Genomic DNA, 25,204 nt, shown 5'->3' with positions numbered 1-25,204 from the left:
GAGAGAGTGCAGAGGAGTCTGAGACAGTAAATTGGGGCTGGACTGGAAGCGCCTAAAATGTGACCCCAGAGAGGCATCTACATTGATTCATTCAGGCAACATCATGCTACAGGAGATAAATTAAGTCAGCCAGGGACAGGGTTCTACTTGGGTTTTAGAGAAGAGGGTCAGAGAAACCGGCATTGTTTTGAGTGGACTTGTGTAAATCGCTCAACTTCTGAGGTCACAAATTCACTCGCTTTTTCCTTTCAGAATGATTAATTCCCTTCCACACACAACTGCAAGGACTTGGCAAAACAAGTTTGTCATTAATAACCACGGTTTTTTTCGTGCCTAGTAAACCAGGCCTGTTTTTAGACATAAGCGGCTAATCTCACTTAATCCTCACAAGTGCTCCCGAGAGACAGGCATGTTATCTTCTCCGCAGCAGAGATTAGAAAACATTTAGGAAGAAGGTGAGGTGATTCGCATTTAGGAAAATATCTGGCTAAAGATTTAACATCGGCCACTAGGTGACTGGCTTTATGGCCTTAGGCAAATTACTTCACCTATGTCAGCCTACCTTTTTCCATCTTTCAAACTGGCATAATAGCAGCTATCTCTTCAGTCTGGTCCGTCGTGACTAGATGACTGATGCTCGTCCAGCGCTGCGAACTGCGATTAAACTGCGCAGTCACCGTTCTCCGAGACCACGTGGCCCGGCGGTGCAGACTCCCTGGCGGGCGGACTCCAGGCCGCACCGAGGCCAAGCCGTTCCGCTCCGGCCGCCAGGGTGCGCTGTGACGCGCTTTAGGGCCTGGAGGGCGGCCGCTCTAGCCTCGCCAAGGGAGTTAGCTGTCCTTACCTTCAGCAGGAGTCGGCGCCTCGGTGTCCGCCCGCCTGGCATCACCGCTCCGTCCTGCAGCTACCCACTGCTCTCTTGTCGCCCACCATGGCCCTGCTGCACTCCGGCCGCGTCCTGTCCGGAGTCGCCTCCGCCTTCCACCCAGGCCTCGCCGCTGCAGCATCTGCCAGAGCCAGGTAAGCAGGGAAGAGAGGAACCAGGGCGACGGGCCTGCCCAGCCGAGCTGCTGGCACCCCAGGACATCTAACCCGCCATCAAAGCACACGCGTGCACCCACACACACAAACTTTCTCTGCTACCGCCTGCTTTGCTGGGGGCTGAGGATTGAGCGTTTGCGCCTCTCAATGACCCGACCAAGCGGTCCTACATCCCTCCCGGCCGGTGCCCCTTGGACCGTAGGAGAGCATTCCAACGCGTTCCCCTGGGTTAGGAAGTGTGGCCCTCTACGGCACCCGGACTCCCATTCAAGGTTGGGGGGTCAAGACACGCAGATTAGGCGCTGTGGGGGTAGAAGGCAAGGGGAGAGCACCCGGCCCGTGGCTCCGAGCCGGCCTCGCGCGGATTGGCTGCGGCGCCGGGATAGTCTCGCGCCGATTGGCTGTGATGACCGCTTGTGCCCTTGACCCGCTGCCCTGTCTTGGCCTCCCTCCAGCCCAGAGGAATTAAAAGGGCGGCGGGTGGCACGGTTGTGTGTCGGGGAAGGAAGCTGAAGGGAGGAAGGTTCCTGGAGCTCCCGGCTTTCGGGCCTGTCTACACATTCTGCGTCCTGTGACCTTGGCGCGCGGCATCCTCCCGCCAGTGTGGCGGCCTGGCTCACCAGTGATCTCCCCAGCCCGGCCCTTTGGCCTTTGGATGGAAGAGTCAGGGTGTAGTGCCCCCCCCACCTTTGTTTTAATTATTTTTATTTTATCCATTAGGAGATCTGGCAGTAGGGACGTTGCTTTTCTTCCCCCTCCTTCTCGCTCTGCTTTTTCGTTTAGTGAGAGTTTCACAGAGCCATGCACTGGATCAGATAGATAGCTTGTGCTAGATTCAGCGGTCAACACCTGAGGGAAGGACCGGTGTCATTCAAAAAATTACAAATATGTAATTTCAAACTGTGTGATGTGTTGGCGGAGAAAAGGTTACAGAGCATTAAACAAGGTAGTAATCCCTTCCTAGTGGAGAGACCTAAGCCAGGCTATTTAATTGACTCAAAAAGCCGATTTGGGACAGTGCCCCTAATTACTACCTAATCAGGAACTGAGTCTTTATACCACCCCAATCAGATATTAACTCCAAAGAGGAAAGCCTTGACCTCTCCTACACATCTTGGCCTTTCATTGACCGTATGCATCATGTCTTTAAGTCAGCAGAACAGTGTGTCCTTCCTGAGCCCCACACTCTTGGCAGTACAGTTTTGCCCAGGCTTTCACACTTTATTCTCTCCCTGATTTGGCTCCTTCTTGGCCCACTGTCAAAATGTGCTCTTTAAGATATCTTATCTAGGAGTTCCTGTCGTGGCTCAGTGGTTAACAAATCCGACTAGGAACCATGAGGTTGCAGGTTCAATCCCTGGCCTTGCTCAGTGGGTTGAGGATCCCAATTGACCCCCTAGCCTGGGAACCTCCTTATGCTGCAGGTGCAGCCCTAAAAGGACCAAAAAAAAAAAAATTGATAGTTTATTTATTTAGTGGATTAGAATTAGAGAGTATCATTTATGCAGCAAATTTGGAGAACAGAAAATGATGCCTAAAATGGGCAAGTGAAAGTCTGTTTCACCACTGTAGTAATCTTAAAATAATCTCTTGTTCTATGGATTTGGCTGGGTGGCCTACAGCTATATTTCAGAAGTGCTTAGTGAAAAATCCCTATGGGCGTGACCTTTCAGTCATTCTTTCCCTTTGAGAGCCTGACTCATTTTTCTTTGTCTTTTCCCCGGTAGAATGTGAATTCCCTGAGAACAGAGACTGTACCTACTTTGTTCATTGCTATATCTCAGCACTTAGAACATTGACTTATCATGTCTTTCAAATTGAATATTTTAATTTTAAAACTTGATTTTTTCTTTTTCTTTTTTTTTGCCTTTTGTCCTTTTTAGGGCCGTACCGCGGCATATGGAGGTTCCCAGGCTAGGGGTCAATCGGAGCTGTAGCCGCCGGCCTACGCCAGAGCCACAGCAATGCAGGATCTGAGCCACGTCTGCAACCTACACCACAGCCCAGGGCAACACCGGATCCTTAACCCACTCACTGAGCAAGGCCAGGGATCGAACTTTCATCCTCATAGATGCTAGTCAGTTTCTTTAACCGCTGAGCCACAACAGGAACTCCCATGGAGAACATTTAAAATAAACTTAACTAATTGAACTTTCTTTCTTTCTTTCTTTCTTTCTTTCTTTCTTTCTATAAACAGTTCATTCTAATACAGTGAAACATTGGTAGTTGGTATGAGCATTTATTCTATGAAATACTTAATTTTCATACTTTGGTCATTTAACTGGAACTAAGTTCAAATGTTTCCTATAGCTGCATTTTTTATACAGAAAGCACTAAACATTTACCCTTTTCTTGTTTACCTGTGCTTTAAAAGCATAGTAGCGGAGTTCCCGTCGTGGCACAGTGGTTAACGAATCTGACTAGGAACCATGAGGTTGCAGGTTCGGTCCCTGCCCTTGCTCAGTGGGTTAACGATCCGGCGTTGCCGTGAGCTGTGGTGTAGGTTGCAGACGCGGCTCGGATCCCGCGTAGCTGTGGCTCTGGCGTAGGCTGGTGGCTACAGCTCCAATTCGACCCCTAGCCTGGGAACCTCCATATGCCACAGGGGCGGCCCAAGAAATAGCAAAAAGACAAAATAAATAAATAAATAAAAGCATAGTAGCATGAAATCAGAAAGTCACAGATCAGTGAAGAAAGGAAACTATGCTAATGTATTTTTATTTTTAGTTATCTGTTCTTAAGTAATTATTTAATTCTGATCCTCCGGTCTGTAGTGAAATAACTAAAGAAGTATTGTGAGACACTTTAGAAAGGTAGTGTGCAACAGTAGTACAGTGACCAGCAAGATCATAATTGTAGTATCGTCTTTAGTTTTATGGTCGTGAGCAAGTTAACCTCTCATTTCATTTTATTTGTATTTATTTATTTAGTCTTTTTAGGGCCACACCCGCAGCATATGGAAGTTCCCAGGCTAAAGACTGAATCAGAGCTGCAGCTGCCAGCCTACACCACAGCTCATGGCAACGCCAGATCCTTAACCCACTGAGTGAGGCCAAGGATCAAACCTGGATATTCATGGATACTAGTGGGTTCGTTACCCCTCCTACACAATGGGTACTCCAGCCTCTCATTTTAAAATAAGAGTATGAGAGAGGAGTTCCCACTGTGGCTGGCAGAAATGGACCTGACTACTCTCCATGAGGATGCAGGTTGGAACCCTGCTCAGTGGGTTGAGGATCCAGTTGCTGTGGCTGTAGTGTAGGCCAGCAGCTGCAGTTCCAATTCGACCCCTAGCCTGGAAACTTCCATATGCCACACTTGTGGCACTTAAAAAAAAAAAAAAAAAAAAAAAAAGTAGAATGTGAGGGAAAACATTTTAAAGACTATAAAGCACTAGGTAGGTGCCCAGGAAAATTGCAAGGTATTTGAGTTGGAAATGCTTATCTGGATACTTTGTACCTCACATTTTTTGGTCGGTCGGTCAGTATTGCTCAATGGCTGAAGCTTTGCACTTTTGTCCAAAGTACATAGATAGGAATGCTCTGTCGGCCACAAGTTATCAGCATCAGTTTTGTCCCTAGAGCACTCTTGGTTCCATCTAGCACAATCCCTTATAAACATTAGAGTTCTTACAATGTGAGCATGATCTTGACCCTTTTAAGGAATAGTAAAGGGCATGGGGTCCTGTCATTACTGAGATAGGATTAGCCAAATTAAGCACCCCTGCTCCTTTATCTGGATTGTTAAGATTTAATATTTTGATAAATCAACTATAATAAAAAAAACTTTTTAAGATTTAATATTTTGCAATTCTTTTAAAACTCTTCCTAAAATAAACCACTCCCAATCTGTCCTCTGCAGTTATTTGAGAGAATTCCTGTACTGGATAAACTTTCTAAAGAACTTGACATGTAAGTGTTTTTCACCCCCTTCTTGTGGTTTAGGGGCAGCTCTGTCGTTAATGGGAGGCGTTGGAGACAACCATCTTACTAAAGGTTCTCTCTGACGTGTCCTTGGGCACTCAGGGCGTTCCGTGCACTCATCGGTTAATGACAGTGATGTTAGGTGAGCAGGTGACTACATGTTCTCAGGGTCTGAACGGTGGGCAGGACGTAACGAAAGCTTTCTTCAGGCCCAGTTTAGAAGTGGCTTCCCCGTTTCTGTTTCTTACTTACTATTGCTTAGATGCTGGAACAACCAAGCAGCCTAGAACAGTGAGAAAGAACGAGAAGGATTTTGAGTCCTGGCAGTAGAGCCAAGTGAGGAGGAAGAATGATAGTATCTCCCAAGACTACAAAAAACTAAGTGGTGATAATGGAAGACCAGGAAAGACTCACATCTGCATCAGAGTCATGACTTAGGCTCCTTGAATTCTATACATACTTGCCTCATCAGTTTCCATACCAGTGGCAAGGCTGTTATAAATACAGCCTTGGTAATAATTTAGTAACAGCGATACCAGCTAACTTCAACCACTCACTGTGTACCAGCCTCTGTTTTGACTGTTTTATATTTCATAACTCCTTTCATCCCTTTTGAACAACCTTATGAGATAGGTACTGTTGTGCCCCCATTTTACAGGTAAAAGTTGAGACTTGGAGAAGTTAATTGATTTGCCTTTGCTCACACAGCTGGTAGGTAGCTGAGCATTTGAATCCAGGCAGTTTTCCCAGTATGGACATTGCCCAGGGCAAGCCATTAAAAGAAATAAAAGCCTGGGAAATCTAAAATGAGATAATCCACCCTTTCATAATAGAGAATTCGTTGTTCGTGCCAATTACAGCTATTGAGACTGAGGCAGGTTTCAACTTGTCAGGAGGGCTTAACTTTTAACTCTGTACTGCCCTGGGGGACCAGTCATCCTGTGTGCCTCGTGTGCCTCGTGGAGGAGAGAGGTATGTTAGTTCGGATTGGCCACAAGTTTTACAAGAGAATGATTGCTGGGAAAGAATGAATGAATGAAATGATTCATCAGCTTTCAGAACGGATGGTGTACTGGGTTGTGCTGAAACATTTGATTGATTGCTGAAAGAATGGGGGCTATTTGATATAAGTCATTGGGAAATTTGCTTTTACTTTCTACTGCAACACCCACCCCTGACTGTTTCTCACCTGTAGCCTTTATTTTATGCCTCTGCTTAGAATGCCTTTTTCCTTCTTAAATCTGTCGCCTCCTCCTGGAAGCCTTCTTAAGCCTGTACTTACCTGCCCTTCCCAGTCTATCAGGTCCTCTCCTCAGGAGCCCCCATAAATAATGGGTGCAGCCATCAAATATTTAAAAAAAAAAAGGAAGGGAAGAAAAAGAAATTATCTAGGTATCCAATGATTAAATAATTGACTCATCATGTGTACTAGATTTTAAGTTATTTAAAGATCTTGGAAATTGTCTTCAAGCTGACATATTACAAAATACAATCACTGTTCTCTCAGAAACCTGTAACTCCAATCTAGTCATGAGACAAATTTATCAGACAGATTCTAGTAGAGGGACGTCCTACAGTAACCCCAACAGTCAAGGTCATTAAAACAAGGTATATCTGATACTGTCACAGCCAAAAGGAGCCTAAGGAGACATGACAACTACATGTAATGTGATGTCCTGGGACAGACAACCTCATGGTTCCTGGTTGGATTCATTAACCACTGAGCCATGACAGGAACTCCTATAATTTTTTTAATTTAAATCTTTGGAGTTCCCATCGCAGCTCAGTGGAACCAAGAGGTTTTGGGTTCAATCCCTGGCTTCGTCCAGTGGGTTAAGGATCCGGCGTTGCCGTGAGCTGTGGTGTAGCTTGCAGACACAACTTGGATCCTGCATTGCTGTGGCTGTGTTGTAGGCTGCCAATTGGACCCCTAGCCTGGAAACCTCCACTACATGTAATTTTTTTTTTCACTTTTACAGCTGCACCTGTGGCATATGGACATTCTTGGACTAGGGATCCAATCAGAGCTGCAGCTGCCAGCCTACGCCATAGCAATGTGGAATCCAAGACTAATTTAGGACCTGCACTGCAGGTTGCAGCAACGCTGGATCCTTAACCCACTGAGCAAGGCCAAGGATGAAACCTGCATCCTTATGTACACTGTATCAGGTTCTTAACCTACTGAGCCACAACAGGAACTCTGATGTTAGCTTATTTTATCAGTGAACCAGTATAAGTTTAGGAAAAATGGAACCATAAAGAATAAAATATATGTTTTTATTATACTTAACATAAATAAGTAAAAGACATGGCTTGTTCTTTCGGTTTTGGGGGGGTTTTTTTGCCATGCCCACGGCATGTGGAAGTTCCTGGGGCCAGGGATCGAACCTGTGCCATAGCTGCAACCTGTACCACAGCTGTGGTTAATGCTGGAGCTCTAAGCTGCTGCACCACGAGGGAACTTCCAACATGGCTGGGGGTTTTTAGTCACAATAAAACTAGTCTCAGTTATCAAAGATTTACCTTATATGAACTTGAATTTTTTTAAACGTTTCTCAGTTGCTTTAAGAAAAAAGGTAAGGAGTTCCCATTGTGACTCAGTGGTTAACAAACCCAACTAACATCCATGAGGATTGTGCTTCGATCCTTGGCCTCATTCAGTGGGTTAAGGATTTGGCATTGCCGTGAGCTGTGGTGTAGGTCACAGACATGGCTCAGATCCCACGTTGCTGTGGCTGTGGTGTCGTCTGGCAGCTGCAGCTCCGATTCAGTCCCTAGCCTGGGAACCTCCATGTGCTGAGGGTGTGACCCTAAAAAGACGAAAGACGAAAAAAGAAAAATACTAAGTCTAGAGCATTTTAAGCACTAGAAATTCAGTTTCTAAAACAGAATAGGAGTTCCCATCGTGGCTCAGTGGTTAACGAATCTGACTAGGAACCATGAGGTTGCAGGTTCGATCCCTGGCCTTGCTCAGTGGGTTAAGGATCCAGCGTTGCCGTGAGCTGTGGTGTAGGTTGCAGATGCGGCTCGGATCCCGCATTGCTGTGGCTCTGGTGTAGGCTGGTGGCTACAGCTCCGATCAGACCCCTAGCCTGGGAACCTCCATATGCCGCAGGAGCAGCCCTAGAAATGGCAAAAAGACAAAAAAAAAAAGTAATAATAATAACACAGAATAGAGCACTCTTACTTTGAGTTTTTTTATAATCTAACTTATCAGTACTCTCCAGAGATGGAAACCATTCCACATTCAGCTACTCATAAAATGCCAAAAAAAAAAAAAAAAAAAGCCTTTCTGAATTGTACATAAAGAGCTTATAGGAGTTCCTGTCATGGCTCAGCAGAAACAAATCTGACTAGCATCCATGAGGACACAGGTTCAATCCCTGACCTTGCTCAGTGGGTTAAGGTTCCGGCGTTGCCGTGAGCTGTGGCAAAGATCATAGGCATGGCTCGGATTTGGTGTTGCTGTGGCTGTGGCATCTACAGCTCCTATTCGACCCCTAACCTGGGAACTTCCATATGCTACAAAAAAAGCTTATAGCTCTTAAGATCCACAATGTAAGCCACAGATAAAGACACACAATATCAGGTCTGATTAAAAGGGTGCAAAACAACAACAAACTAGATTATCTTTCATCTCTCCCAGCCCAAAATAGATCTCTACTATCCATTTCCAGAGATCCCAAAATGGTCATAGCGTAAAACCAAATTCACGGTCAGTGTTGCTAACAGGGACTAGCTTATCGACCATAAATGAACCAGAAACCCCAAATTAGTTAAGAGTGGGGAACAAGCTAGAGAAACAGTTATTTACAGTTACATTTCCTCTTGGGATTCACTCGGCGTGCACCGCCCCCAGCAACACAGTTTACCTGGCCCCACGAGGTGAATCCACTGGACATTGGTGGATGACCCCTAACGTTGTTAAAAGATACTTTTTTCTTTTTAATGACCACACCTGCAGCATATAGATGTTCTGAGGCCAGGGGTTGAATCAGAGCTGCAGCTGCAGCCACACGGGATCCTTTAACTTATTGCAGGGATCAAACCCTCACCTCGGCAGCAACCCAAGCTTCTGCCGTCTTTTTTTTTTTTAAGGGCCAAACCTGCAGCATTTGGAAGTTTCCAGGCTAGGGGTCTAATCAGAGCTGCAGCTGCCACACAGCCACAGCATCTCGGGATCCAAGCCACATGCCACATCTGCAGCATATTACCGCAGCTTGCAACATCGCCAGATCCTTTTTTTTAAAAATATTTTTGGTCTTTTTAGATCCATACCCATGGCATACGGAGATTCTCAGGCTAGGGGTCAAATTGGAGCTGTAGCCACTGGCCTACACCACAGCCACAGCAACACCAACACCAGATCCAAGCCTCGTCTGGGAGCTACACCACAGTTCTCAGCAACGCCAGATCCTTAACCTGCTGAGTGAGGCCAGGGATTGAACCTGCATCCTCATGAATACTACTCAGATTCATTTCCACTGAACCACGACAGGAACTCTTCCTTTTTTTTTTTTTTTTAAGTATAGCTGATTTAAAATGTTGTGCCAATTTCTGCTGTAGCAGTTAGATTCTTCCCGCTGCACTACAGCAGGAACTCCAAAGATAAATTTTTTTCTTATTTTTAATACAGTTTTAAGGGTTACTTTCCATGTATGTTACTACAAAATATTGACTTTATTCCCTGTGTTGTTTAATACATACTTGAGCCTGTCTTACACCCAGTAGGTTGTTATCTCCCATTCTCTGCTGGTAACCACTAGTTTGTTCTCTACATCTGTGACCCTGCTTTTTTTTTTTTTTTTCTTCTGTCTTTTGCCTTTTTTTTAGGGCCACACCTAAGGCATATGGAGGTTCCCAGGCTAGGGATCGAATCAGAGCTATAGCTGCCGGCGTATGCTACAGCCACAGCAACACCAGATCTGAGCTGCATCTTCGACCTACACCACAGCTCACGGCAACACCAGATCCTTAACCCACTGAGTGAGGCCAGGGATCAAACCCGCAACCTCATGGTTCTTAGATTCGTTTCCGCTACGCCACAAGGGGAACTCTCGAGTCTGCTTCTTTTTGTTATATACACTGGTTTGTTGTGTTTTTTAGACTCCCACATATAAGTAATATACAGTATTTATCTTTCTCTGACTTAATTTCACTTAGCATAATGCCCTCCAGCTATATCCAAGTTGCTGCAAATGGCAAAATTTCATTTAAATAATATTGTAAAGGTAAAATCATGCTTCATATAAAGTAGTGAACTTTGTCAAACACTTTAACTCAATAAATAATGAGGTCCCTTTGGGGTTAATAGATGCAGACTATTGCCTTTGGAATGGGTAAGCAATGAGATCCTGCTGTGTAGCACTGGGAACTATAACTAGTCACTTAGGATGGAGCATGATACTGCGAGAAAAAAGAATGTATACATGTATGTGTAACTGGGTCACCATGCTGTGCAGTAGAAAATTGACAGGACACTGTAAACCAGCTATAATGAAAAAAAATAAAATTCACTATATAAAACAAAAACAACATTCTATATTACATAATTATGACAAAAAATCCAGAATAAAAGATACGCTGTTACTATTAAAATAAATATATAAATAAATAATGAGTTCCCTGGTGGCTCCATGGATTAAGGATCCAGTATTGTCACTGCTGTGGCACAGGTTCAGTCCCTGGCTGGGAAACTTGTGCATGCCCTGTGCACAGCCAAAAAAAAAGAAAAAGTAGTGAGGAAATCAGTAAGATGTTACAACCAGTTGTAAATACCGATCAATTCTCTGTCTTCCTCTCCACCCCTGCTCCCCCCACCCTGGTTCAAACCTTCATCTATCTCCCTTGCTAAGTAAAACGAAACAGATTTTTTGATGATCCTTCTGCATTCTCCTTCCACTCTGCAGTCATCATGCCGCCTTGTGACCAGATGAGCCCTAGAAATTCAAGTCCGTTCATGTCACTATCCTTGCCTGATCACCATCCTCCCTTCCAAAAAACGAACCTTGATGATTCTATATATATTTTCACTACATCCAGAGTAGAGCCCAGGAACCTGTATTATAATATGCATGCAGCATCTGCATTGATTTTATTGGTCTTCTTCAAGGTGCTTTGAAGTCTTATACAGTGTTGGATTATTGGTGTCTATTGCTGTACCCTGTGCATAGCAGACATGCACGTATTTATTGAAAGGGATTTGGGGCAGATCCAAGATCTCTCCGGCCAGGGAAATCTAGCTGCTGTGACTGATAGCTCTTGTATCCCATTTCAGCTCCTGGTGGGCTCATGTGGAGATGGGGCCCCCAGATCCCATCCTTGGAGTCACAGAAGCCTTTAAGAGAGACACCAACAGCAAAAAGATGAATCTGGGAGTTGGTGCCTACCGGGATGATAACGGAAAGCCTTACGTGCTCCCTAGTGTCCGAAAGGTAAGCTTGCCAGATGTCTCCGGCGAGATGAGGGTAAATAACTAAAGGGGCTCCTGAAGAGAGGCAGAAAGACTCCTGGACTGGATGGGAGTCAGGAGACCTGGGTTCTATGTCAGATACTAACTGCTTGAGTCAAGTACTTGTCTGGGCTGTAGTCTCCTTGGCTGTAAAAGATGAGAAGTTGGGGAGCTCCCATCGTGGCTCAGCAGTAACAAACAATGGGAACTCCTGTCCTTTCTTCTTATTGAACTGTAGAATAGTTTTCTTTATTTTATTATTTATTTTGGTCCTGTGCTTCAGCATGCAGAAGTTCTGGAACCACTGCAGTGACACCAGATACTTAACCCACTGCACCACAAGGGAACTCCATCATTTTCTTTATTTTGTTGTATTTTTTTAAAATTTTTATTGGAGTTCCCATCGTGGCGGAGTGGTTAACGAATCCTACTAGGAACCATGAGGTTGCGGGTTCGATCCCCGACCTTGCTCAGTGGGTTAAGGATCCAGCGTTGCCATGAGCTGTGGTGTAGGCTGGTGGCTATAGCTCTGATTGGACCCCTAGCCTGGAAGCCTCCATATGCCTCAGGTGCAGCCCTAAAAAGACAAAAAAAGACCCAAAAAAACAAAAACAAAAATGAAAAAAACTTTTGAAGTTCTTAAACTGACATATAGCTTGAAATACTTACTGCTGTATTTAGTAGTTTGTACCATTGCAAAGGTTGCTCTAAAACCTTGTTCTTATGCAGCCTGAGAATGCCATTTTATGTTAAACCAAGAGACACAATATATTCATTTATATAAAACTTAACTTAAAAAAAAAAAGAAAACATGATTAAAATTTTTTTTTCTTTTTTAGGGCCGCAGCCAAAGCACATGGAGGTTCCCAGACTAGGGGTCCAATTAGAGCTGCAGCTGCCAGCCTACACCACAGCCACAGCTTCGCGGGATCCTTAACCCACTGAGCAAGGCTGGGGATCAAGCCCTCAACCTTATCGTTTCTAGTTGGATTCGTTTCTGCTGTGCCACAAAAGGAATTCCAAAATTTTTTCATATTTCTGTTCCATAGTTACAAAATGTGAAGGATTCTACTTACCCTTCTTCTTGGACAGTATCTCCAAATTTTTAAAAAGGCTCCACAATTTAACTTATAAAATATTAAATATTATTCATGGTAATTCCAGGTGAGGAGAAGAAACTAAATGTATGCACTTTCTCTTGTTTAGGCAGAGGCCCAGATTGCTGCAAAAAATTTGGACAAAGAATACCTGCCCATTGGAGGACTGGCGGAATTTTGTAAGGCATCTGCAGAACTAGCCCTGGGTGAGAACAATGAGGTGTTGAAAAGTGGCCGGGTAAGCAGGAAACAGACTTTGGCATCATATAGAATCTGTTTTGTTTTGTTTTGTTTTGTTTTTATGTAGCCACTATTCCGTATTTTTTAATGAATTTTATTGCATTTATGGTTGTACAATGATCATCACAACCCAATTTTATAGCATTTCCATCCCAAACCCCCAGTGCATCCCCCACCACCCCCAACCTGTCTCATTTGGAAACCATAAGTTTTTCAAAGTCTATGAGTCAGTATCTGTTCTGCAAAGAAGTTCATTGTGTCCTTTTTTTAGATTCCACATGTAAGTGATAGCATGATGTTGGTGTCTCACTGTCTGGCTAACTTAGCATGATAATTTGTAAGTCCATCCATATTACTGCAAATGCCATTATTTCTTTCCTTTTAATGGCTGAGTAATATTCCATTGTGTATATGTACCGTATCTTCTTGATCCACTCCTCTATCGATGGACATGTAGGTTGTTTCCATGTCTTGGCTGTTCTATATAGTGAGGATCTGTTTTTAAATTTAACGATTTTTTTTCTTTACTTTTTAGGGCTGAACCCATGGCATATGGAAGTTCCCAGACTAGGGGTTGAATCAGAGCTGTAGCTGCCGGCCTACACCACAGCTCGTGGCAACGCCAGATCCTTAACCCTCTGAACAAGGCTAGGGATCAAACCCGAGTCCTCATGGATACTAGTCAGAGTCGTTTCCACTGCGCCACATCAGAAACTCCCAAAATTTAACAATTAAAAAAAATTTGAAAATCATTTAAACAAATAAGTAAAGAAACATCACTTGTTTGAGGTGGCTCCATGATTACTAATAGCTCTTCTTCAGATAGTAAATTGGCACTAACTAAATAAAAGATTTCACGTAGTACCAATTCTAAAAATGTAGTAGTAATCCTGAAACAGTGATTTCACTTAGACACTGCCTTTTCTTTTTTTTCTTTTTTTTTTTCAGCTATGCTTGTGGCATGTGGAAGTTCCCAGGCCAGGGATTGTGACTTGAGTGAAAGTAGTGACAACACTGGATCCTTAACCCACTGAGCCAGCAGGGAACTCCTTGACACTGCTTTTGCTGTTAGAATCTCTATGTGCTTATGTTCGTTTTACATTGAGTGGCTTCTAGGAATGCCAAACAATGCTGAGTTTTAAGACCTGTAATTAGCCCCCCTCCTCATGCTCAGGCTACCAGCTTAGGTGATGGAAACAGGCAGAAAACAAGCCCCAGGTGGACTCATAGGGCTCAGACAGGTCTGGCGCTCCTCCACTGTCCCTTCACACCAGCTTGGACATGGAAAGACAGCGAACCCTGCTCCCTTCCTACTGTCTCCTCCCTCGCTGCAGCCGTGAGGGGAAGCACAGGTGGGTCCCAGGTGTCTCCTGTTCCTGCTCCCTGAGGGCCCCCTTATTGTGAAAGGAAGATGTCCTAAAGGTCCCTGGACATAAGCTTTTAAGAAACACATTCTTGCAGGCCCGCACCGAGTTACACAGGCCCAGCGCTTAGAGTAGACCAGCATTAAGCAGGTAGGACGCAGCCAGACAACTGAATAGCCAGCCAGCCTGAGGTGTGGGCTCGTGTGCCTTATAGTTTGTTTACTTTCCTTTGAAGCAAATGTTTTTTGTTTTTTTTTATTTCTGGCCACCCCTTGGCATATGGAATTACCAGGCCAGGGATCTGATCTGAGTTGCAGTTGTGACCTAAGCTGCAGCTGTGGCAACATAGGATCCTTAACCCACTGGGCTGGGCCAGAGGTTGAACTTGCGTCCCAGCACTTCCAAGACACCGCTGATCCTGTTGCACCACAGCAGGAACTCCACAAATGTGGTTTTTAATAGATACATTTGTATGTTTGAATACTTTTCGGAGTAAGTCTGGAGGAAAACACACAAAATAGCAAAGCTAAGCCAACGTGTATCTCCTCTCTAGTCGCAAGGCCAGAATAAATAGTTTATTCACAAAACTGGTCTAAGTCCACTCATTAGTTCATTAACTCAGAGAAAAACATACCACCTTGGCCCCTTGGTAATGGGATAATGATCCTAATTCATGCACAGAATATGGTTTGATTGGTAGTCAGACACTCAACCACCTGTTAACCACTCGGGAGAACACCTGTATTTTTCTGTAATTTTTGCTTAGTCTGTGTCCATCTAGCAAATTATAACCTAAGCATAAGACTGGCCTTTCTTAAAACAATATCAGCTTGTTTTTTATATATTGCTGTACCTTCGTCAATCTTACTGTCACATCTATATTAGCGTTTCATTTCTGTCATACAAGAGTTTCCACAGACGTACTAAGGAGTTTATTAGTTGGGTCCCCCCCACGTTTAATCTACTACCTCCCAGTCCAGAAAATAGATTTATGTTTTGTAGAGTCTTGTACGTCTATGGTACCTTAAAAAAAAACCTCCACTGAGGTTTCTTACCCATCTCCTGAAGTTGACCAATTTGAAGATCTACCTAAGGCCATCTCTCTGCTCCCCAAAAGATACTATTTTCAAACTATGACAACTCATAGAAGAGGACCTCTTATTTAGCCTTTAAAGTGTAATAATGGGAGTTCCCATTGTGGCTCAGTGGTAGTGAACCCGACTAGCTACCATGAGGACGTGGGTTCGTTCCCTGGCCTCACTCCGTGGGTTAAGGATCTGGCAGTGCTGCAAGCTATGGTGTAGGTCACAGACATGGCTCAGACCCCAAGTTGCTGTGGCTCTGGTGTAGGCCAACAATTGCAGCTCCAATTTGACCCCTAGCTCGGGAACTCCCACATGCTGCAGGTGCGGCCCTAAAAAGACAAAAAATAATAATAATCAGGTGTCATCATGTTTTTCTAATATACTTAGTGACTTTTCAAGATGACATGCTTTTTGATGTCATTCAATTTTGTGTAAGTCTAGACTAATATTTTAATATAGTACTTGTTCATTTTGACCTTTTTACTCTATATAAACCACGCCTTTTTCATCTCCGATGGGGGCGTTGTGTCCTGAAAGTTTCTCATGTAACAGTTATGATACTGGAGTTCCCGTTGTGGCCCAGTGGTTAACGAGTCCGACTAGGAACCATGAGGTTGCGGGTTTGACCCCTGGCCTTGTTCAGTGGGTTAAGGATCCAGCAATGCCGTGAGCTGTGGTGTAGGTTCCAGACGCCGCTCAGATTTCACGTGGCCGTGACTGTGGCGTAGGCTGGCGCCTGCAGCTCCAATTGGACCCCTAGCCTGGGAACCTCCATATGCCGCAGGAGCAGCCCAAGAAATGGGAAAAAGACCAAAGAAAAAAGAAAAAAAAACTGAAGAGACAGCTCTTTTTTGAGAACCCATGAGTAAAGTCGGTCTGTCTCTTAGAAAATAGAAACAGTGGTCCTGTTCTCTCATTTCCAACACATCTCCATTTGGAAAGTGTCTTCCTCCTCTGAAGGAGGAAGGGTGCTGTCTGTGGGCCTGAGCTCACGTCTGGTGAGTCTTGGGCCTGTGGAGCGTGCCGCTCCTCCCTGACCAGAGTGTCTCTCCCTCAGTATGTCACCGTGCAGACCATTTCTGGGACCGGGGCCCTGCGGATCGGAGCCAGTTTTCTGGTGAGTGTGCAAACTCCTTCAGCAGAGAACCGTACGCTGGGGATGGTGGAGGTGCCCCGTCCCATATGTGTTTGACTTCTGCCCCGGAAGTCAATTTCCTCTTTCCACCAAACTGGAAGATGTCCTGTTCTCTGATAAATGGAGCTGGAGGGGAGAAAATGACAAAAAGTACTTAGAAGAAATTATGAGGAAGAGATTATTATAGTGATAGTAAGATAATAATAAACTGAGTACAAACTGCAACCAGGAGCTTTTGTATTTCAACGTGTTTAGCTTTCTGAGGGAGGTTCGCTTAATGCTGGTGTGCAGGGGAAGAAAGTGAGACCCATTTAGGGCCTTGGCTACACTGCCCGAATAATGGTCAGAGCCTGATTCCAACCCAGGCAGTCTTGCTGCTGGGTCATTGCTGTCTCTCAATCATAGAGAGAATCTGAGTGTCCCATAGAGAAGAATGTCCTCTCAGTAAAGTATATCTTTTTTTTTTTTTGGCCTCCTCCTTTCTTCATTTTTCCATTCCCTCTCATTCCATCTTTTAGCAAAGATTTTTTAAGTTCAGCCGAGATGTCTTCCTGCCGAAACCATCCTGGGGAAATCACACCCCCATCTTCAGGGACGCTGGCATGCAGCTGCATAGTTACCGATACTATGACCCCAAGACCTGCGGCTTTGACTTCACAGGTGCTCTTGAGGACATTTCAGTAAGTGTGACTTTCAGGGCAAGAGGGGAGGGAATAGGGGATAAACTTCCTTGTCGAGATTTGATGTCCCCCCTTTGGGTCTGAGGATCCGACTTAAAATACAGGGATGAGTTAATTGCCAGACCCAGTTATCTTTGTTATTTAGCAAATAATGGTGCCCCTACGGCATTCAGATAAATGATCTTCTTTCAAACTGCAAAGTCATTTCTCGGCTGTTTTCCTCTTTAGAAAATGCCAGCTCAGAGTGTAATTCTCCTGCACGCCTGTGCCCACAATCCCACAGGAGTGGACCCTCGTCCTGAGCAGTGGAAGGAGATGGCCACACTGGTGAAGGTGAGACGGGCGAACTGACCGCTGACAGTTCTGCATTCAGTAACTAGCCTTGGATGCTTCACTTGGCAAAGTCTTCACAGTGAAAATTAATTAACCTTGGGGCTGCATGAAATTTCCACACACTGTGAAGTTGCTAGGAAAGAACTCATCATTTGCATAATTAGCGGTTCTATAATTGATGATACATGAGCAATTTGAAAATAATTTTTGTCGCTCAGCCAAGATGTGTGGAATTCTGATAAACTCGTCACTGGCTAGTCTGTACAAATAGCATCCCCTGGCCCAGGATGTCTGCTGGTGGTGCCCACACTTGCCTGGTCAGTGATTACTTGTTCATCCTTTTAGCCACTTTTTTTTTTTTTTTTTGCCACATCTGCGACACACGGAAGTTGCCCAAGGCGTGTAGAAATTCCTGGGTCTGGGATCCAACCCAAGCCACAGCAGTGACGAGAGCCACCGCAGTGACAACACTGGATCCTTAACCCACTGAGCCACATGGGTAAACCCCAAGATGATCTTTTCTTGATGTCTTCTTGAAGGGCCATATCCCCCAAAGTAAAAAAGAAAAGAAAAGAAAACAAATCACTCTTTTAACTGCAGGAAAATTAAACATCTCCAAACTGCCATGTGGGGAGAAAACTGTTGACTGCCTGAGTGAAGCTGGCATAGTCCTGACAAGCACAAGTAACCATCTGGGGCATCTTGAGGGGGCCTGCCTAAAGCTTTGGTCATTTTTTCTTTCCTTCCCAGAAAAACAATCTCTTTGCATTCTTTGACATGGCCTACCAAGGCTTTGCCAGTGGCGATGGTAACAAGGATGCTTGGGCAGTGCGCCACTTCATCGAACAGGGCATTAATGTTTGTCTCTGCCAGTCCTATGCCAAGAACATGGGCTTATACGGTAAGCCAGGGGACCTAGGGTGAGGTGTGTCTGTTGAGAAGGAAGAAGTGCTGGGAGAGGCTGCCTCAGAGGCGTAGATTTGAGGGGAGGGTGGGTGCATGTGCGTGTGTGGTCCATGCCCCTCTTACCTAGCCGGAAAGATCTGGTAAAGCTGATCTGACTGCTCTTAGCCATACCTTCTTCAGTGTCCCTCAGTTCCTCCAGCAAGGAAAACTGAGCACTGCTTCTCTAAACAAAAAGTGATTGCCCCATGAGCCAAGACAATAGATCCAATGAAACCTGACCTTTCTTCACTCCTGAGTACTCAGAATAATCTGTTGTACTGGATTCACCGTACTGGTTGTTGAAAACTTATTTATAAGTGGTGCTTCTGGTGGAAACAGATAATATGTAGCAATTTCTTTTTAATTTTATGGCCATGCTCGCAGCATATGGAAGTTCCCTGGCCAGGGATTGAATTGGAGCCACAGCTATGACCTATGCTTTTAACCCACTGGATCCTTTAACCCACTGCTGGAGGCTGGGGATCCAACCCACACCTCTACAATAACCCAAGCCCCTGCAGTTGGATTCTTTTTTTTTTCTTTCTTTTTTTTTTTAAGGTCCATCTGTGGCCTACAGAAGTTCCCGGGCCAGGGTTCAAATCGGAGCTGCAGCTGCCAGCCTCCACCACAGCAACACCAGGTCCACGCTGCATCTACGACCTACACCAAAGCTTATGGCAGCACAGAATCCTTAACCCACTGATCGAGGCCAGGGATCAAACCCCTATTCTCATGGATACTAGTCGGGTTCTTGATCCCCTGAGCCACAACAGGAACTCCTGCAGTTGGATTCTTAACCCACTGTGACACAGTAGGGACTCCTACCACAATTGCCTTTAGCGTTTTAGATGGGAGAACCGGAAGACCGGGTCCCTTTTTTCTTTTTCAGGTGAGCGTGTGGGAGCCTTCACTGTGGTCTGCAAAGACGCTGAGGAGGCCAAAAGGGTGGAGTCACAGTTGAAGATCTTGATCCGTCCTATGTATTCCAACCCTCCTGTCAACGGGGCCCGGATTGCCTCAACCATCCTGACCAGCCCGGATCTGCGGCAACAATGGTAAAGGCGCCTCGCTACTCCTCAGCTCTGCCTTTCCCATCACTCCTCCTTCCGCCCTCCCTTCCAGTTGGCTTATAGGGACAAGCAGTGTTGCACAGCTGCCGTGGGGAGAAGGGGGAGAAACTGAGAGGAGTGTGCATTTTGTCAGTACTTTCAACTAAGTTAGTCTTTCTCTGTCGGAGACAAACATAATTTACAAGTGGCAGTTTGTTTTAGTCCATCATCCCCATATTAAGTAAAACCAGCCTTTTCCTAGACTTGAGTTCAAATTGAAGTATCTTACATAGGAAAACTTTCTTATACACATCCTATTTTTTGGTTTTAGCCAATAATAGCTAGTATTAAATCAGTATTTCTGCATATTTTGGGGTTTTATTTATGTGACTCTCATGGCTCCTGTGCTCAAAATCCATGTTGTTCAATTTTTTTTTTAATCGCAGTCCACATAAAGCTTATATTTACATCATGACCCTGAACACATATTACCTATGAAGATATGTGTATATAACGGAAACAGTTTTCAAAACTTCATACTTGGGCTTCATGAGTTATGCTCCAATTATTGTTTGAATGCCAGCTGCGTCCAGCGATACTGAATTTGTGACCTACTCATGGGTCCCCATCCACAGTTTAGAAAACATTACTTTAGAGCTGGGTGGCACACTCTGTTCTTCAGGTCAAATCCAGGCTGCCCCTAATTCTTGTAAATGACATTTTAGTGTCACACAGCCATACGCCTTTCTTGCTGAATTGTGTACGAGTGTTTTCATGTCACAGCAGCAGAGTTCAGTAGTTGTATTTGCAGTTTAGCCCTTTAGAGAAAGCTTGCCAACTCCTGCCCTATAGAATTCAGAGTTATGGAAGATGTGATTGGTTATATAAGAGTTTATCCTCTGTAGCTGATTAGCTGAGGGGTAGAGCTCTAAGCAGCTTACTGGATGGAAAAGCTAAGTCTGTAAGAAACTTCATCCGCAGCTCACCTAGTCCTCATGTGACAACTGTTTTTTTCTATCTTAGATTAATCCTAAGAACACTGGAGTCTATAATAAGAATCTGGTTCAGGATTTTTCTTTTCAGTACAACAGGTCCAGGCTGAGCTTACCAAAAAATCAAGTGCTTCTTAAATTAGAATTTTTGTTGTTGTTATAAAATTAATGTGTAAGTACATTTCAGAAAGTTTGGGAAAGTCACTATAACTCAGCTTTTTTCTTTGCCCGTTATCACAGTCGTAACATGAATAATATGTACATGTATTTTATTATTGTGTATATGTGTGTGTGGAGGGGTTTTTTGGGGGTTGTTGTTGTTGTTGTTTTGTTGGTTTTTTTTTTTTTTTTGTCTTTTTAGGACCACACCTGAAGCATATGGAGGAGGTTCCCAGGCTAGGGGTCGAACCGGAACTGGAGCTGCTGGCCTACATCACAGCCACAGCAACTAGGGATCTAGGCCAAGTCTGTGACCTACACCACAGTTTACGGCAATGCCAGATCCTTAACCCACTGAGGAGGCCAGGGATCGAACCTGCATCCTCATGGATGCTAGTCAGATTTGTTTCCGTGGAGTGACGATGCGAACTCCGGTTTTACTTTTATCACAAAGAACTATACTAAGCTTTTTTTCTTAATATTTTAAGTCATTTTTTTGTTGTTGGGTTTTGTTTTGTTTTAATATTTCCATAGTCCTTAATGGCCATCAGGATTTTTTTTAACATGTGCATTTCGATACTCATTTGATGTCGGTAATGTACAAAGATGACCTATTCTTTGCTAGATGACTGAGATGTCTCTCCCCTTGGGGAATTTATAATCTAGTAAGAAAAATGCACATGTGACATTGATACAAGACAGGTGGAATAAATGCTGCAAAAAGGCAGAGCTACTTATGTGTGGGGAATTGGGGAGGATGTAATGCAGACAGCAGCATTTGAGCTGGACCTTGAAGAGAGAAGGGACTTTTTTCCAAAGGAAAGGCAGAGAAAGGGAAAACCAGGCAGAGAGATGTGCGTGAGGAGCAGCCCAGGCTCATGACGTGCATGGTGCAGGGTGTGCTTTAAACGTCCGACTGGTTTTTGTGGCAAAAGCCCTGAGGATAAGGACAGTGGAAAAGGCAGAAGAGCTCGGAAGAGGGCAGCAGATCATGAAGCTCCTAGATACTGTGAGAAGTCAGAACTTCATTCTGTGGGCAACAAGGAGCGTGGGGCAGGGAGCCGTGGTTGCAAAGGTGGCCCCGGATTTGGCCATGGTCATGCCTCAAAGTGAGTGGAGCTAGATGGATGGGACTACAGGACATTTGAAATCAAATGCCATCCTGAGTGGCGCTGGGGGCTTCAGCTCCAGACAGTAGTCACACTGCCGCTACAGTGTTGCCAGCTTCTCATTTCTCAAGAGAGGCTACGAATCCACGTTTTTATGTGTAAGTGCCAAATTTAAAAACGTTGGAGTTTCTGTCGTGGCATAGCGGAAACGCATCCAACTAGGAACCATGAAGTTGTGGGTTCGATGCCTGGCCTCGCTCAGTGGGTTAAGGATCTGACATTGCCGTGAGCTGTGGTGTAGGTCACAGACATGGCTCGGATCTGATGTTGCTGTGGCTGTGGTGTAGGCTAGCAGCTATAGCTCCGATTGTACTCCTAGCCTGGAACTTCCATGAGCTGCACCCGTGGCCCTAAAAAGCAAAAATAAAAAATGTTTAACTGGGTCTAATAAAACATGACTAAGAGCCTTATTTGGCCTTTAATTGGCAGTTCATAACTTTTAGTTCTCACTCTGCATGACATCATCACAGGGAAATGGTTTGGAAAGTGAACACCTAAGAGCAAGGAGATAAATTACTTAGTCATCTAGTTGGTAAGAGCCGACAAGAATTTCCCCACAGCTCCTCAGGAATGGAATGAAAGGGTAGAGGCTGAGGAAGGCGAAGACTGTCCTGAATCCAAGGCACTGCCTTCTCTGCCTGTAGACAGAATTAGCTGTCTCTTCCTGAGGCTCTTTTTTTTTCTTTTTTTTTTTTTTTTTGGTGTTTTCCAGGGCTATACCCCCGGCATATGGAGGTTCCCAGGCTAGGGGTCTAATTGGAGCTGTAGCCACCAAGGATCAAACCTGCGTCCTCAGAGTTCCTGTTGTGGCTCAGTGGTTAATGAATCTAACTAGTATCCATGAGAACGCAGGTTCGATTCCTGACCTTGCTCAGTGGGTTAAGGATCTGACATTGCCATGAGCTGTGGTGTAGGTCGCAGACGCAGCTCAGATCCCGTGTTGCTGTGGCTGTGGTGGAGGCCAGCGACTACAGCTCCAATTTGACCCCTAGCCTGGGAACCTCCATATGTCTCTGGTGCAGCCCTAAAAAGACCAAAAAAAAACACCTGCGTCCTCATGGATGCTAGTCAGATTCGTTAACCCACTGAGCCATGACGGGAACTCCTCATTTTTCTTAATAACTCAATTATGTCAGCTATTTTAGTTGCCTGATCAAAACAGGATTTTGATATAAAGCAGAATGCTAAGAAATAGCTTTCTTCCCTGGCCAATGACAGCATTGCCAAGAACAGAGAATTGAGGCACACTGGGGAAGGTACTCAAGGGAGGTAAAATGCCAGGAGCTGACCTCCTGGGCAGCACCTGGCCAGAATTGAGCTGTATCCGGGCGGGGTTTTACAGGTTGCAGGAAGTCAAGGGCATGGCCGACCGCATCATTAGCATGAGGACCCAGCTGGTCTCCAACCTCAAGAAGGAGGGCTCCTCCCACAACTGGCAGCACATCGTTGACCAGATCGGCATGTTTTGTTTCACAGGCATAAAGCCTGAACAGGTGAGTGGACTCCACTTTCTCCGCAGCCGACCGCTTGCTTGGTCCTTGCAAACCTGAGTTTCTCAAAGGTCACCTGCCTATTGATTTGATTACTCTAAAAACATCCATTTTGGAGCCCTCTTAGGTGAAAGAAGTCTGAAACATTGATTTCATTATCATTTTTATGACCGCTGCTGTTCTCTAAAAGATTCCAGAACAGCCAGGAGCCAGAATATTGCTAGGAGAAGTAGCTGTTCCATAGCTGGATTTTGGATCACCTTTTCTACAAAAGCTGAAGCTAAGATTTTCTTTCACCTGTTCACACCTCCGAATTCAACATCCTACTTTAAAACAATAGCTTTTGGTGGGAGTTCCCTGGTGGTCCAGTGGCCAGGATTCAGTGCTCTCAGTGCCCCACAGCCCAGGGTCTGAGAACTGAGATCACAGATCAAGCTGCTATACACTGCCCCCCGCCCCAAAAAATCACACATACACACACACACACACACACACACACACACACACACACACACAAAGCTTTTTTATTCTTTCATTCTAAACTAAACTAGCACACCAAATTCTAGGAATAGGGTTTGAGCAAGAAAACAGAGCTTCTGTTTCTTTTTCTGTTCTAAGTGTTGGCTGACTGCCCTGTCGGGGCTGGCGAGAGCCCCCTGACTAGGAAGTACCCACAAACTCTTCTCTCTGCAGGTGGAGCGGCTGACCAAGGAGTTCTCCATCTACATGACAAAGGATGGCCGCATCTCTGTGGCAGGGGTCACCTCTGGCAATGTGGGCTACCTTGCCCATGCCATTCACCAGGTCACCAAGTAATTCCCCTGGTGAGAAGGAACAGAGACAACCTTCCTGTCTTCAGCCTCTGCTGTTGTGAGATTCGCAGGGAGGAAGAGAGAGGGTGGATGGTGGTGAGCGGATCGTTTTTTTCAACCACAGTACTTAACGCCCAGCAATTGAATGTGTTTCTCAGAAAAGAATGTGCAGTGAAATAGGGCAGATGCACCAGTGGCTGGTGTCTGGAACTTCGTGGCTGTAAACCAAACTCTCCCTCATCCTTTTTATCTCCAGTTTTTCCAACAGAGTTTACATGTGCAAGAACAACATGAGCCCCCCCAAAAAAAATCTGTCAGTCACACCATTGCACTATTTCAGAAGCTTTAACTGAGCACCTCATGGTGTTGCAGGTTCCTCTATAGAACCAACATGAAAATAGCACCTATTAAAGGCTTTGTGAAAAGATCTAGTTCTAACATTAACAGCCTCGTGTTTGCCCTCCTGTGATTGAGCAACCGTATCAGCAAACTATTACCGAAATCTGTTACCACTGCACCAAAGAAAACAAAAGATGCTGTTTCCTGTCTTATTTAAGAAATAAAGAGGAGCTCCTTTGCAGCACAGTGGGTTAAGGATCCAGTGTAGTCACTGCTGTGGCGCGGGTTCAGTCCCTGGCCCAGGAACTTCCACATGCCATGGGCACAGCTTTAAAAAAAGAAAAGAAAAAGGAAGAGGCGCTTTTTTTTAGCACATGCAGGCAACTTAATGTTCCTTTTTTCTCCCTCATCACTGCTGTTCTTTTCCATAGGCACAAAGACCTGTAACTACCTAGGTTTTCATCCTGTTCTACTCTTTGACTGACCATCGGTCCCATCCCATAGGATTTACTTAACCTGAAGAGTGAAGAATGGTATTTACTGCTCATCCCATACCCTCACTTTTCTTGGCAAAGAATAGCGGAGAGTAGGTCACTGCCCTTTACTCCAGCATCCTCTCCAGTGATTATTTAATTATCTCCTGTTGGGATGTTGCCTCTGCCCGGCTGGACCGTGTACCTTTTCTTCAGTGTGGTTGTGCCGTCGCTTACTTCGTATTATGAGTCAGGCAATGCAGGGTAGGACCGGGAAAGAGGATACGCCGGGCTTTGGTTTTAACCTTTTCATGCTGCCAGCTGGGCTCAGGCTTCACCCTTTGGAAGGATAACCACCATTCGCTTTAATCATGTAGACTTACTGCTGCCTGGTTTCTCTGTTACAATAAAGTTACTGTAGACCCAG

General features: G+C 44.9%; 1 protein-coding gene across 1 annotated transcript; it reads left to right on the top strand.

Moving 5' to 3' along the window:
- The first annotated feature begins 810 nt into the window (after positions 1-810).
- On the top strand, positions 811-25,204 carry GOT2 (glutamic-oxaloacetic transaminase 2). The gene is made up of 10 exons (XM_047790801.1): positions 811-1,020; positions 11,242-11,398; positions 12,622-12,750; positions 16,259-16,318; positions 16,855-17,016; positions 17,245-17,349; positions 18,100-18,250; positions 19,184-19,349; positions 23,006-23,156; positions 23,847-25,204. The coding sequence occupies exons 1-10, from the start codon at positions 932-934 to the stop codon at positions 23,967-23,969; spliced, it is 1,293 nt and encodes a 430-aa protein (XP_047646757.1). The 5' UTR covers positions 811-931; the 3' UTR covers positions 23,970-25,204.

This window comes from Phacochoerus africanus, chromosome 8, assembly GCF_016906955.1.
Source record: "Phacochoerus africanus isolate WHEZ1 chromosome 8, ROS_Pafr_v1, whole genome shotgun sequence".
In the NCBI taxonomy this organism is placed as follows: Eukaryota; Metazoa; Chordata; class Mammalia; order Artiodactyla; family Suidae; genus Phacochoerus; species Phacochoerus africanus.
Note: the sequence above shows the minus strand (reverse complement) of the source record. Positions and strands in the feature narration are given on the sequence as shown.